The sequence below is a fragment of the Mesocricetus auratus genome, unplaced genomic scaffold, assembly GCF_017639785.1.
Source record: "Mesocricetus auratus isolate SY011 unplaced genomic scaffold, BCM_Maur_2.0 Super-Scaffold_100003, whole genome shotgun sequence".
NCBI lineage: Eukaryota > Metazoa > Chordata > Mammalia > Rodentia > Cricetidae > Mesocricetus > Mesocricetus auratus.
Window position 1 is genome coordinate 65,582,216 of NW_024429188.1, and position 15,973 is coordinate 65,598,188.

The window sequence follows — 15,973 nt, forward strand, 5'->3', positions numbered from 1 at the left end:
CAAAGGTGATATGACTTAGTAAAAGTAACTTTCTTTTGACAGACTAAGCTTCACAGTAAAAGTGAAAAATAGTATACTTATATAACATAAAGTTAGGGAGCCTGAGTTGTATAAAGACTGCCTTAAGAGACTATATGTAAAAGTGTCAGGATATCGTCCTGGGTGGAAAATGTAACTGAGTTGCTGCATATTGCAAACATTCAAGCCCAAGGATCTAATTAACACTGCAACATTATGGAGTATCTAAGCAGTGATGTAGTAATGGTAAAGATATCAGAATTGTGCCAGTAATTAAACAGATGCTTCAATCCTATGATAAAATTTGACAACAATCTCAGGTAATCAGGCTGGGACAATTTCCATTTATTTGATTTAACCCTTGTTGTTATGGTCTCCAAGGATGAGGCTTAGGAGACACTTCATGTTTCAGTTTGGGAAAATCTTCAGAATTGTACACATGTGGACGATGTGTGGTGGATTTTGCGTTACGAAGAGCATTTCTTTTCCCAAAACTCTTAGATGTTTTTGCAGCTATGTGACCAGGACCACGCTTCACATGCTCCACTGGATGTTCACACTTTCCAACAGACAGGAAATGTTTCTCAAGAGTCAAGATATAGTCAATTGCGCCTTGTACATTACAAGAAGATCCACTCACAATGATGCTAGAACTAGCACATCTTCCTTTTGAAGGTACACGGATGTCTACTTGGAATTTTTCCATGATTTTCTGGATGGATTTTCCACCAAATCCAAAGATATTGGCACAAACCTGGTGGTTCAGCGGGATTTCCTTGGAAACAGTTTTTTCAATCTTACGCAGCACTGTCAATATTGCATCTCGAGCTCCTAGGATGTTATCTTTAGAACCTGAAATGGTAATTTGATCTTGCATTGGATTGACTCCTTTCTTTGGAAAATGAACTGTAACATCATATTTTGTGCAAATCTGGGAAATAAATATACCTTTATTACCAAAGATCTTGGAATGATATTTGGGTTCTAAACTGAATGTTTGCCTAAAATTTCTTAATGTCTGGTCATCTATTTCCATTTGTAAAGTTTTTACTTGTTTTTGCAATTTCATCTTGGCTTTTTCTACATTTGCTTCAAGGCCCATAATAGATATGATATGAAAATTTCCTCCGGGTTGTGATACCTGAATGTGAACTTCAAATTCCTTTATTAGCTTGCGTAAGCCACTTCCTTTGTGCCCAATGATGTATGGATGTAGGTGAAAAGGCACTTGGACTTCAGCGGTTACCGGAACAAGAGACCCCTCAGCTTGTGTGGTTGCCTTGCAATTTTCTGCTTTTCCCGAGATAGACATGGTGTCACTTTTTTTTGCAGCAGTTGAAACTGGCCCTTTAGTGTTCTTTCCCCCTTTTTCTTTCCCAGTTTCCTGAACCTCTGGATGTGAGTTTGTAGTTGGCTTTTCAGTTTCTGGAAATTTGATTTGAGCCTTACAATCTCTTGCAATTTGTTGAATTCTAGAGCATATTGGTCCCGTGATAAAAGGATGGAATTTGGGGGGAACAACACACCGTGTTGTGACTTGGGACCCTAAAGGCTCAAATATCTCCTGAATATGTTTCTTTGCTGCTTCAACACAAGCTTTTGCTCCTTTTATTGTGACTTTTGTACTCTGTTTTCCTGCATATGAAAAGGTAATAAATACACCACCATATTCCTTAATTATTTCTCTTAAAAGCTGTCCCTTTTGCATGACAAAGTAATTGTGAAATTTGGGATTTATCATTATGCTGTCCTCCACTACATTGTCCAGATCTTTCAGTAAAACCTCAACCTCTTTTTGCACATCTTTAACAGCCTCTTCTGTCCCTATGATGGTTATTGATTCCTGATCCTTGTTCTTAAAGGTAGGGAAAATGATACGTACCCCTTTCTTCTCACAGATTGTATGAAGGTTGCCACCATTTTTACTCATAAGAAATTGGTGATATTTGGACTTTACAGGGACAGCCACGGAGTAACTCTTTGCTTGCTCTTCTTCTGCAAGTTTCAGAAGTTTTTTCTTAACCTTTTCAACACTTTCTGCAGGGCCTCTAATAAGGACTTTTTGAAGGCCCAAGTTGGTACTTGGAAAATGAATATGGACTTTGCCACATTCTTCCATGATTGAACTAATCAAAGATTCTTTAGAACCACTTAGGGATGTGTGTAGACTGGGAGGAATAGAAATTTCCACTTCAGAAACATTGGCTGCATTTTTATGCATTGAGAGAATCCAGTTGCGAGTTATTTCACGGTTTTCTGGCTTTCTAACAGTGATATTATTCTCTGAGTTGCAGCTTGATGATGGAAAATTTACTCTTCCTCGTGAATTTATGTTGGTAGCATGGTTTCCCCTTTGCAAAGACCTATTTGGATATACAATGTATTGTCTTTTGGAAGTCATTGTTGGTTTTCAAGCACATGCAATCCAGATGCGTTGCAGATCATTCAGCAGCAGCCCCAAGACTGAAAAACCGCTTGTAGTTGTCTATTAGCATATTACTGTATGAGAAAAATAAATACTTTCAGGGCATAGTTTCTTTCAAAAGTAATTAATATGATAAAGACATTTATTAGAATCATTTCTTTTCCTGAGGATACATTAGAGTTTTGTGTATTTACATATCCTTATGTGAACACAAGGCAAGTTTAAATTATAAGAACTGTATGGAAACAACCAAGTTATTTTCAAAAGGAAGTTCATCTTTTAAGAATTCTTATGACATTCATAAACAACTCTCATTCCAAACCCAGAGTCAATATTTTTTTGCCTATACCAGCTGTTGTTTCAAAATAATTTTTACAGAAATGTAGTTATCTACATATCTAAAGATACTACAGTTACCAGTGCTTGCTATAACAATTTTTAAAATATGTATCTTAGAATTGCAAGTAACTCTCTGGGTCACCCAATAAAAAGACATGGAACCATTATGGGGACTAATTGGGAAGGGGGATATTGGGATAAATGGGAGGAGTTAACAGTGCATCAAGGAGAGATAATAATAAAATAATTTTACATTCATTAAAACATTACCATGAAATATAGAATGTATAATTAACATACACTGATAAAAGTAGAAAAATGTTCATGCATTCTATGTGTTCTATTTATGGGATTTTAGTAAAGTCAAATTTTGAAAGAAATATGTTATCTCATCTGGAGAAAGATTCCATTACCTATATGGGTTCCCCATGCTCATTTAAAGGAAACTCCCATTTCTACCACCGAATACAGGCAAAGCATATATGTTTTTATCTTTTTTAAATTATTTTTATTTAAATTAAAAACAATATTATTTTGCACAGCAATCCCATTTCCTTCTCCCTCCTGTCCTCCCACTCCCCCCACCATCTCCCCATCCTCCCTCCTCTCCTCAGAGATAGTGATGTCTTCGATGGGGGATCATCAAAGTCTATCACATCATTTGGAAGAGTACAGAGGCCCTCTCCCCTGTATCTAGGATGAAAAAATATACCTCCATAAGGAATGGGCGCTCAAAGCCAATTTGTGCACTAGGGATAAATATTGGTTCCACTGCCAATGGCCTCATAGACTGCCTAAAACCACCAAGTGACACCCACATATGGAGGGCCTAGTTCGGTCTTATGCAGTTTCCCTAACTGTCAGTCTGGAGTCTGACATATACCTTACCTGATCTGGGAGTTTCATAATAGTAGTATGGTCTGCATAATGGATAAATCTCAATTACTTATTTGAATACTGTTTTAAGTCTAGATTTGTTGAGACATAATACTAAATTCCCCCCTTTAATTCTGAAAAATATCCCATTTCTGTTTATGGCAACCTTAAAGATTTTTCTGACTCACATTCTATCCTGGTCTACCTCCTCTAGTAAAATTCTACAATTAAATTATTAATGCCTGCTTATTTGGACACTTTCTTTCCATGGTATTCTTTCCCTATGTAATATAATTTAGACTTATATCTTAGAATATCATTGAAATAGCCACCAGTAATTCCTCAAATGTACAATGCTATCACCTAACTTCAGTCTATATATCTATAAGGCACTTAATTATCATCAAATGAATACCCAGAAACTTATTCTATACTTTTGACTATTAATATCTACATTTTATTGTTGGGCTATATTTGATTTTTGTTTGTTTGACTTTTAGAGACAGGGTTTCTCTGTGTAACAGCTCTGACTATTTTGGAACTCACTTTTTAGACCAGGTTTGCCTGTGACAGAGGTCGAGCTGCTTCTGTCTCCTGAGTAATGGGATTAACAGCATGCACCACCGTAGCCCAGCTTGAACTGGATTGGAATATTATGAATGCAAACTGGTTTTCCTAAAACTTGCCAAGTACTTAGTGCCATTTTCTTAAATTTCATTCCTTCATTTCTATCATGGTAACAAGTCCAGTCTGAAATGCTCTATCTCCTCTCTTGTCTTTTTTTCTAAATTACGATGCTGTTGCTAATATACTCCAACTCTTGCTTGGTCCTTGTCTAATTTATGTGTCTTTTGGGGACCAAATACATATACACTATGCTATAAACTTTCCTTTGCTGCTTAACATCTTATCTTTTTTTTAACTTTTAAGGTAGTATCTCTACTTTGCCTTTCATTTCTTTGTTGAAACATGTTTTTATATGCATGCATCTAAAGAAGTATCTAAATTATTTTTATTATATCCATTTCATCAGAAACAAATGTTAAAATATTCTTAAATACCTGTGTGTATAAATTCATCACTTGTGAAATATAATTTCTAAATAAGTTTATTTACTTACATTTATTATCTAAATATGATAAGTAGTTAAATGATAAAACAGCATAATATTGACCATTTGCTAAGTGCAGCTACATCAACTATGTCAGAAATGGATATAGGAATAAAGATAGATAAATTCTTACATGAACAGTGTATTCATATTATTACCCCATTCTCTCCACTCCAGCTAATCTCAAGTCTTCCACTTTCTGTCAAATAAATAATATCTTGTCACACACAGACACACACACACACGCACATACACACACCAGCATATAGTTCATTTAGTATTGCTTATATCATATGCATTCATTTAGAACTGCACTGTTGCAAATAGTTGAGAGTCATTTATTCTACCATATTCTTTAATCTTTCAAATCATATTCAAGTCTCAACTGTAACATCATCTTCTACAAAGCTCATCACTGAATGAACTAGGTACATAATCTTTCTGTTTGATCTTTTACTCTTCTCTATCATCTCTATTATTATTTTCAAGTGACAAATCTACTCTGTATCAGTGACTCCTACTCAAATGTTCCCCTACCACACATCATTATGACAAACATGTTGTCTATTCAGTATTGTACTAACATTGTCTAGTAAGAGTTGTGTCATATTCTAAGTGCTAAAACCTCCCATGGTTTTGGGTGGTATAACATTAAAATGATAATCAAAATATCAAAGGAAAACCTTACAAGATAATATATCTAATATAAAATGGCACTGAAAACCAGTAAGAACACACTCAGAAAAAATGTAATGTGTGGAAGAGATAAAAGTGCATATCAAATTAAGGAAAAAAATCACTTTTAACTTTAAGAAAGGTATAAGTATCTATGGAATTATTATATTTATGATATAAGTAAATAATAAATATTTTAACAATATTAAGCATTGACTAGCACAATTTTTATCCTTGACTACTGTGGACTCATATTGGTATTAACTGGCACAAGTTTGGGAACTTTACTTATGAGTGAAATAATCATTATTAGGAATGGACTGGGATGAACAAGAAAGGGATTCAACTGATATGAATGTTAAGTGGCAGAATCAGATTAATAGCACGTGATAAATATATAATAAATTTGAAAACTCTTTACCTGAGGGTTTTAAAACATTGTTTGTGATGCTGGTGATCAAATCCAAAGCCTTGTGAATACTGGTTGCAACCATCCTAGACCTTAATGCTAGTTATCACTAAACCATAACCCTAGACCTTAGTATTTAAATTCTAGGAAGAAAAATACATGCTTAATCGTATCAAGGAATATTTATCTACATGCTTACACCAAAAGTAATCTTATAATTTAAAAAATGTTTCAAAATGCTGTATTCAACGTTTCACTGGATATTTCATGGAAGAAGATAAATTAACACACCATTGTAAGGTGGTATCAATAACCAAAATATTGAGTAAAAGGGTTTATAATTTTATAGGTTAATATCTCTACTTAATTAAATTAACATATAAAACTTAAACAAGGTTTTACCTTGTTAGTATTTGTGGGTACATACAGATGGAGTAAAGCTATTTGCAGAAGGAAACATTAAATAAATGTGTTTGGGATTAAGAAAAGTATGTGATTTACTCAATACATTAGTTTATAAAAATGTTGTTAGAATTTTCCTGATAAAATTTAAAGAAGCAAATACAAACTGATGAAATGACTGTGATTCATGTATTTTAGTGTATATAATTACACACAACATACATGTGTGTGCATCTGCACACATATGCAAAATAATAATAAAAAATTTGAATAAAACTGCATATACTTTCATAGCAGAATTCAATTCTACTTGTAGTTAACATCACATTTAAGTGCTAAACTGTATTACACATTGTCAATATTTGCTGTCTGTGTTTGTACATAAGTATGAATACATATACATGCATATAAATATATATATATATATAATGACAAGACTTACCCACTTAGATGATATTTCTTACAAATTTTCTAAACTGCATCAAGATTCCTTTGAAAACGATTTTTGAGATTCTGAATGCAAGGAGATAGCCTTAGGTAAACTTCATATCACACAGACTAACACAAATTTTTGCTTATAGGCAAATTCACTTTTTTCTCTCATTGAAAATAGTTTTTTTTCCAGGCACCCTGAACGTGGGTGTCAGCTAGGAGCACTGGGCAATCTATGGGGCCTCTGGCAGTGGAACCAAGATATATCCTTAGTGCGAAAACAGATTTGGGGCGCCCATTTCCCATGGAGGGATACTCTCTTAGCCTGGATACAAAGGGGAGGGCCTAGGCCCTGTCCCCAGTGACGTGACAGACTGTGATGATCCCTCATGGAAGGCAGTACCCTTCCTGGGGAGTGGATGGCGTTTGGGATGGGGGTTGGTGGGGGCATGGGATGTTAAGAGGGAGATAGAACTGGGATTGATATGTAAATAAGATTGTTTCTAATTTAAATAAAATTTATACAAAAAGAAAATCGATTTTCATTCAATATATCCTGATTATAGTATCCCTTCCCTCTACCAATCCTAATTCCTCCTAACCTTCCCTCAGATAAGAACATTTTATCTGATGGAAAGTATGTTATTGTAGTTTCCTATTGCAATTTATTTACTTAAAAATTATGTGTATGGATGTTTTGCCAAAATGTGTGTCTATGTACCCATGTGCATGAAGTCCACATAGAGGTTATTAGAGGATATTGGATAGTGGATCTGGAAGTACAGATGGTTTCTATCCACCATGTGAACTGAATCCAAGCCTTCTCCAAGGGAAACCAGTGCTCTTAACCACACAGCCATCTCTCCACCCTCTATTGATTATAATTCATAGAAGAATTTCCAGAAATCAGTAAAAGTGATCATTCTTTCCTTGTCTTACATATAAACGCATGGCCCTATTTTTTTTCAAAATGGTTCTGGGTAGAACATTCCACATTCTAACTATCTTTAAGAAAATTGTTTATCTGGAGTATGATTTAGACCCTTAATATATTAAAATGCAGTGAATAATATTGCTTAATCCATGAGTCTTTTTTATCTATTGGGTCATATGGACAAAATATGTTATATAGTTTCCTGCACATAATTTTTGAAACATCTACTGGTTGATATGCAACTCAATGGTCTTCCATTTACACAGCAATCATTATTTCCCAGATTTGATCCCAAACACCACTAAAATTTTACATTAGAGAGCCCTCTCCTCCATCAGAAGCCTGTCCAGCAACCATATCCCCAATCCCTGTTGTACCAGATGGCATGCTAGCACCAAGATCCCCAGGTATGACCCCCACTCCTGTACCACCAGCACTACCCCAGAACTCAGCCAGCCAAACCCCAATAGACCCTCCTGTCCTCATCACCCTATCCCACTATGTATACCATGAGTAGAAGCCACATTCTTTACCAGAGGCCACACCAGGCACCAGATCTCCTGAGGACACACTGACACTCTGAACCCCAGAGAACCACCACCTAGAAAAGTGGCCAGTCTGTATGCCATAAACCAAGGCCCTCACTTGGCAAAACCCACATAATCAGGGCCAACTAGTTCATCAGATATCTACCCTTAAACTTGGGCAGAGAATCTCTATTCAACCACAGGCCACTCAAACATGACAAACAGAGGAAACAGAAACTAAGGGAAAAAACACCAATACAACAAAGACAAAGTTAAAAATAGGCACCTACACATATGATCACCTCAATCCCAGATGCCTAAATACCTCTGTAAGAGCACAATCAACATCATCCAAGGCAATGTGTTTCCACCAGAGTTGAGTTATCCAACTACAGCAAACCTGAGCATTCCCACATAATTGAACAAAAGAAAATGACCGTATAACCAACTTTTTACTGATAGAAAGTCATTAAGAGGAAATGAATAAATTCCTAAAGTAATTGAATAAAATAAAAGTATCAGAAATGAATTAATCCTTTAAATAAAGCAAAAAAAAACCACAAACGGTTGACGGAAATGAATAAAACTGTTCAAGAAATGAAAATGTAAATAGAAACAATAAAGAAAACAAACTGAGGGAATTCTTAGATTTCAAAATATAGGTAAGTGAGCAGCAACTACAGAGGCAAGTATCAACAAAAGAATACAAGAGATGGAAGAGGGGAACTCAGGCATTAAAGATACAATACAAGAAATAGATGCATTGGTCAAAGAAAATGTTAAATCCAAAAAAAAAACCCTGACACAAAACATTTTGGAAACATTTCCTGACCTAAAGAAGGACATGCCTATAAAGGTACAAGAAGCTTACAGAAAACCAAACAGACTGGAACAGAAAAGAAAGTCCTCTCACCATACAATAAAACACTAAATATGCAGAACAAAGAAGCACTATTAAAACCTGCAAAGGAAAATGGCTAAGTAACGTATCTAGGCAGACCTATTAGATTTGTATATCCAAAACTTCAATGAAGAATCTAAAAGGCAGAAGATCCTGGACAGATGTCCTTCATATACTAGGAGAACACAGATGCCATGACACTGTACTGTACCCAAAAAAAATTTGTAGCCACCTTAGAGGGAGAAAAAAAAGATATTCCGTGAAAAGTCAAATTTAAAGAATATCGATCTACAAATCCAGCCATACAGAAGGTACTAGCAGAAAAACTCCCACTCAGTGGTTAACTACACCCACAAAAGAATAGACAATAAGTAATCTCACACCAGTAAAACCCTAAGAATGAAAAGACACACACACACACATACACACGCACACACACACGTAAACGCTACCACCATCACCATCAACACGACAGAAATTAATAGTCATTGTCCATTAATATTTCTAAATATCAATGTAGGCAATTTCCCTATTACATAAACATAGTCTAACAGAATGGATGTGAAAATAGGATCCATCATTCTGCTACACATGGGAAACACACCTCAATATAAGAGATAAATATTGCCTCAAAAGAAATATTGTTTGTGAAAAGATTTTCCAAGAAAATGGACATAAGAGACAATCTAGAGTATCCATTCTAATATCAAACAAAATAGCCTTCAAACCAAAGGTAATCAAAAGAGATGGAGAACACTTAGTACTTCTCAAAGTAAAAATCAATCAAGATGATTTTTGAATTCTTAATATCTATGCCCAAAATACAAGGTCACCCCAAGTTTGTAAAGGAAACACTGCTAAAGTTTAAATCACCCTTGCCCCTCACACATTGACAGTGAGAGACTTCAGTGGGCCACTTTCATCAAAAGACATACATTCCAGACAAAAAATAAGCAGAGAAATAAAGGATCTAATGCACATTATGAAGCAAATGGACCTAACAGATATCTATAGAACATTTTACCCAAATAAAATAGAATATACTTTCATCTCAGCACCTCATGGAGCCGTGTTCAAAAGTGATCACATACTCAGTGAGAAAACAAGTCTCAATAGATAAAAGAAATTTGAAATAACCACATGCATCGTATCAGACCACCAGAAATTAAAGACGAATTTCAGCAACAGAAACGACAGAAAGCCTTAAAACTCATGGAAATTGGTAGCTATCTACTGAATTACTACTGTAAAAATGCAGAAATAAGAAACTAAGCCGGGCATTGGTGGCACATGCCTTTAATCACAGCACTTGGGAGGCAGAGGCAGGCAGATCTCTGTGAGTTCGAGGCCAGCCTGGTCTACAAGAGCTAGTTCCAGGACAGCCTCCAAAGCCACAGAGAAACCCTGTCTCAAAAAACCAAAAAAAAAAAAAAAGAAATTAAGACTTGATAGAATTTAATGAGTTTGAGTGCACCAAACCTATGGGACATAATGAAAGAGATGCTAGGAGGAAAGTTCATTATAGTTAATTCCTGAATAAAGAAATTGGAGAGATCTCATACTAGCAACTTAACAACATACATGAAAGATCTGAAACAAACAGAAGCAAGCACAGCCTAGAGGAGTAGACAGCAGAAATTAACCAGAGAGAGATCTGAAATTGAAAAAAAAATCGACAAAAAGAGAACAATACAAAGAATCAATGAAACAATGAGTTGGGTTTTGAAAAAATTGAAAAGATTTTCATCCAAACTAACTGAAACACAGAAAGAGAAAATCCAAATTAACAATGCCAAAATAGAAAATGAACACATAGAAACAGACACCAAGGGAATCTAGAGAATCATTTGGTTATACTTCAAACGTCTGTACTCCACCCAACTGGAAAATCTAAAAGAAATTGACAATTCCCTTGATAGATAAATAAAGATCAGATAAACAATATAAATAGATCTATAAGCCCTGATGAAATAGAAGCAGCCATTAAAATTCTCACAAACAAACAAGCAAAAAGCCTAGGACCAGGCAATCTTATGCAAAAATACTCAATAACTTACTTGCAAACCAACCCAAAGCCTCATCAAAAAGATCATCCACCTTGATCAAGTAGGCTTCATCTCAGAAATTCAGGGATGGTTTACCATATGAAAATCTGTCAATGTAATCAACCATATAAACAAACTGAGAAAAAAACCCTCATGATCATCTCATTATGTGCTGAAAAATCCTTTGAGAAAATTCAACACTGAGTCATGATAAGTGTCTTGGAGAGATCATTGATACAAAGAACATATCTAAAGCAATATACAGCAAGCTGACAGCCAACTATCAGGAATGAGAGAAGGCTGTTCACTCTCTCCATATCTATTCAATATAGTACTCAAAGTACATTGTCATGCGTTATGGTTCTATAAAATGTTATCGAGTCCAGATAGATAATTCTATTTGATATTTAATCGTCATATTAGATCTACTTACAAAGAAATCAGCTCGATTTTGCTCAACATTCCTCATGCAGAAATAACTTTTACAGAGGAAAAAAATCTTTCAAATGATGTTGTTAAACTTACCTTTTCTTCTACTTCAGTTTGCATGTGTTCCTTTGATGATAATTTATGAAAGCATAAACTCACCTTTTAAGTTTCCAAAGCAAGAGGTGATTATAGCTTCATGGAACTGTTGATTTGCTTTAATATGAAGCGAAAGGCTGAAAATAAAATGGTAGTCTTCCATTATCTGAAACTTAGAGTGTTTCAGTATTTTTAAAAATTTGATCCTCTTATCAAACACATGTAAAACCTGAAATGTATATAATGAGTGGATGAGGAAATAGGGATATGGAATAGAAAATGTCCTCTATCCCAAATAAATTTCATAATATGCCACAAATTTAGATTAAAATGTCTTTACCCAATGCTATTGCCATAAAAATATAAAATGATTTCCTTTGATCAGCACAAAATGAGTGAGTCTGTTCCTTCTTATAGGAATTACACATATTCTCACATAATAAAAATGTTACAATGTGCTAAAAACCAGAAACTTATGTAAACCTCTTTCTAGGTAGAAGTCATATTATTTAACTAATGGTGTATTATTTTCAAACTTGTTACCATTTTGAAACTTTTAGGTTTTATTCATGCACATGAAGAGATATTATATAATGCTTTTATTCAGTACTATGCTTTGACATTGTGAATAATTGATATGCACACACAATTCCCCTCAGCAAATTTGGCAAGTATTGTAAAATCTTATAGTGAGGTAATTTAATATTAACACTTTCAAAAAGTTTAACATTTATCAGATGCTTAAATATGGATTTAACAAAAATAAATTGTGTTTAATAAAAAAGAATGTTTGTCAACTGAATTTTAAATTTTGCAACCAAATTAATTTTGATCATATGTACACTTTCCTATGTGCACATTTTTGTATAGGTGTATAAATCTTACCCCTGTAAATGGTGAAATTAATGGTCAAATAGTTTCAAATTATCCCTAAAACACTGCATACACTGATCCAAAGTTATTTTGATTACTGTGGTAAATTCTTAATACTATAGTATTTATTTTTATAACTAAATATTTTCATATTTTTACATTTGTAACTAAATGTTAGCTCATTGGATGACAAGAACTTTTTGTAGCATTCTTTATATATGTCAACAAATTTACATATCCTACTTAATTTAATATGGTACATTTCAGCATCAGAATTGTGCAAGCACTTTTTTCTCTTCCAATCTTTCTCAATTAAAATTCAAAATTTGTGTGACAAAATTTCTCAAAATGATGTAAATATTACCCTAATCAAATTCCTATACGTGGTACCAGGAAAATAGGAAATCACAAACAATTCTAATGGACTATGTGATGTGGCACAAAAATAACCTAACCAAAATCTGAACATGCTCATATGATACTACTTCATGATAAAATAATAAAGATATAATATACTCAGGTGATAGATGAAAATTGAGTATATATAAATGTCAATGTGCTTATATGTGGAAGAAATTTATATGATATACTTATAAAATAATAAAATACTAATAATAGTGATAGTAATGCTACTTTGAATAGTAATTATATGTCCAGATTAAAATACGAATAAAAAGAGAAAATATTTAGCAGAACAAAAATGCTTAAAATGTGAAGTTGTACACATGAAACTTAACATGTGCAAAAATTAAGATTAAGGAAGAAAATATATAGCTTGTTATGGACAATTTATGAGATGCTCCTGACTTGAGATGATTCCATAATTTTGTAAGTGACTTACCAGGACAATTTTGAATTTTGAGGAAATCAGTTCTCACCTTGAGAAAGACTAGGCAAACTAGACACATATTCTGAATACTAGGATTGAAAAAATCTCATATATTAATTACTTATATGAATTGCATAATAATTCAAAAATAATAATTGAAAAACATATTCAAAGAAAAATAAGTAAAAGATGTTACAGGATAAACATATATGCAGAATATAGACATGATAAAATAATGTTCCAGTTGTTTTGACAGAAATTAAAAGATGTATGAAAATGTACTCTATAATCAAAGTATAAAAGAAATTATAAACAATAAAAAATGAAGATTAACATGACTCATTATCATGCTTCATGCTAGAATAATGAAAATAAAGAACCCAGTATTTCTAGAATCTTCTGTAAGACTAGTCAGTCAAATATAAACAAACAACCCACAAGAGTCCATAATTCTAGTAAAAAGGTGACAACTGTTTCACCCACTTGCTAGTGAAGTATCTGGTGGTCTAATGTTGATTGGAAACACTGAGTCTACCAAGTTTGAAAGGACAACTAATGATTGTGCGGAATCTGATTTACAGTATAGTCTGACAATTACCGCCATATATAGTACTAACATTGACATAGATTAATAGTGAATACAAACACAAACTCAAAAATGTGAAATTTTGAAGAAAATGTTGACAGGAAAGATATTTAAGAATGTCTGTTATGAAGATAACAACCAAAAAGTATGAATTTGTAAAAGATTGTGACTTCACAATGAAAAAGAATTCCAAGATGGCTGCCAAGTTCCAAAGTTCCTAAGTTCCTCCAGAAAGGTTCATTTAAGATGCTAAATCTTAACACAAACAGAAAATAGCATGTTCTCATAACAGTTTATTAAACATATTGTGAGGAGTGTTGTAGAAAGAGTAATCATGCATTCAGAAGTAGGCATGAGAGACTACTGAAAAATAGATCAACCAAATACAAAAGTAACTAGACTCAGAAGACATGAATTAAACAGTTGCTTCAAACCTCAGTGTAATCTGCTAGAACTCTTAAAAATAAAAGAAAAGTTATATATCACCAAAACTGAAAAAAAAGTAATAACAAATATCTTACCTGGAAAGGATGAGCTACCAGACTGGACTAAGTTTGGCCTTACTGAGTATACATGAAGGTTCCCATGACAACAGAATTTTGAGGGAGATGACATCACAAGGAGTAGGCCAACCAAGATGGCCAGAGGCTACAAGTGCCAGAAAGGGACAAATCAGTGTTACGAAGTTTTAAACAAGCAACTGATTGAAATTTAGAGTACAACTTTTAGAGGAAAGTAAAAAATAAATTAACAAAGTAAATACACAATAACAAATAAATGTGAGTAAAATAGTTGTCATAATCATATTCAATAATTTTTTAATTTATGAAAGAAAATCTTAGACAGCTATACCACTGCATATTGGAATAAGAGTAAAGGAAATATGAAAACATATAAAGATAAAGATAGTATTTATTTTTAGAGTAGGTGGTAAAATCCCTCACTTAATTCAGGCTTTTAGTATTTCATAACAAATGTGATAATATTTATTCAAAATGTTTAACCCATGTTATCTCAATTTGCACTATATTCCATGATTAGAAAAAAAGAAAAAATATATTGGCTTAATGTGTGTGAACATAGGCACAAACATGATATTAACAAAACATAACATAAAAATTTGTGTTGGTTATAATCCTCATTTCTGCGAAATTGACTATGCTGGTGTTTATAACTATCTTCTTAGAAAACCAAATCTGTATTTCCTCAACCCTATGCAAACCCTTCAGTGGGTTGTGGTTCTTTATCTTGGCGTCATCCATAAAGAGTGTATCTTTTTCATCCCAATTGGACTGGGTTATTGCATTTTTCCATTTACCTTAATCACAGAACATGGCAACACTATGGAATGCCCTAAAGTAGTGGTTCTCAACATTCCTAATGCTTTGACCCTTTATTACAGTTCCTTATGTTGTGGTTACTCCCAACTATAAAATTATTTTTGTTGCTACTTCATAGGTAGAATTTGCAAGTGTTATGAATTGTAATGCAAATGTTTGTGCTTTCTGATGTATTAGGTGATCCCTGTGAAAGGGTCATTCAACCCTCAAAGGATTCACAACACACAGATTGAGACCTACTCGCGTAAATATTCTCCTACACTCCAGACATAATGCTCCTTTCTCCATTGTGGAAAAGCAGTGAAGATTTTTCCCTGGCAATATGGATCAATCATACATCCAAACAATCTTATTCCTGTCTTAGGCTATTGACTCAAGATAAAGAAAATCAAATTGACAAGGGAAAAAAAATCTTAGTTTTGGATTCAATGTAATATTCATTGACACTCCAGCTAGAAAAATACTTCTCCCCCCATGCAACAAAAATTTTTAGGTTTGTTAACATTAGGTCATGAAATATGAAGAACTAGGTGTAATAGTGAGTAGAATCATTTCTATTTCCACCCATTGATTCCTAGAAATCTGAATCCTGGCATCTGATACTTATTCAATGTATATGCTACCTTCTGAAGAACAATGCTCCAGCCCTCCCAGCTACTGCCACTTGTCACTGTAACTATGTCTTTAAAGGGCCATGCCATTTTTCTATCAAGCCAACTGCATAAG

At 33.8% G+C, this 15,973-nt stretch overlaps 1 protein-coding gene across 1 annotated transcript; it reads right to left on the minus strand.

The window, feature by feature from the left end:
• Nucleotides 1–342: 342 nt before the first annotated feature.
• LOC101824082 (vigilin-like) lies at nucleotides 343–2,489 on the minus strand. Its single transcript, XM_040743857.1, has one exon. The coding sequence runs from the start codon at nucleotides 2,417–2,419 to the stop codon at nucleotides 386–388; it is 2,034 nt and encodes a 677-aa protein (XP_040599791.1). The 5' UTR covers nucleotides 2,420–2,489; the 3' UTR covers nucleotides 343–385.
• Nucleotides 2,490–15,973: the final 13,484 nt, after the last annotated feature.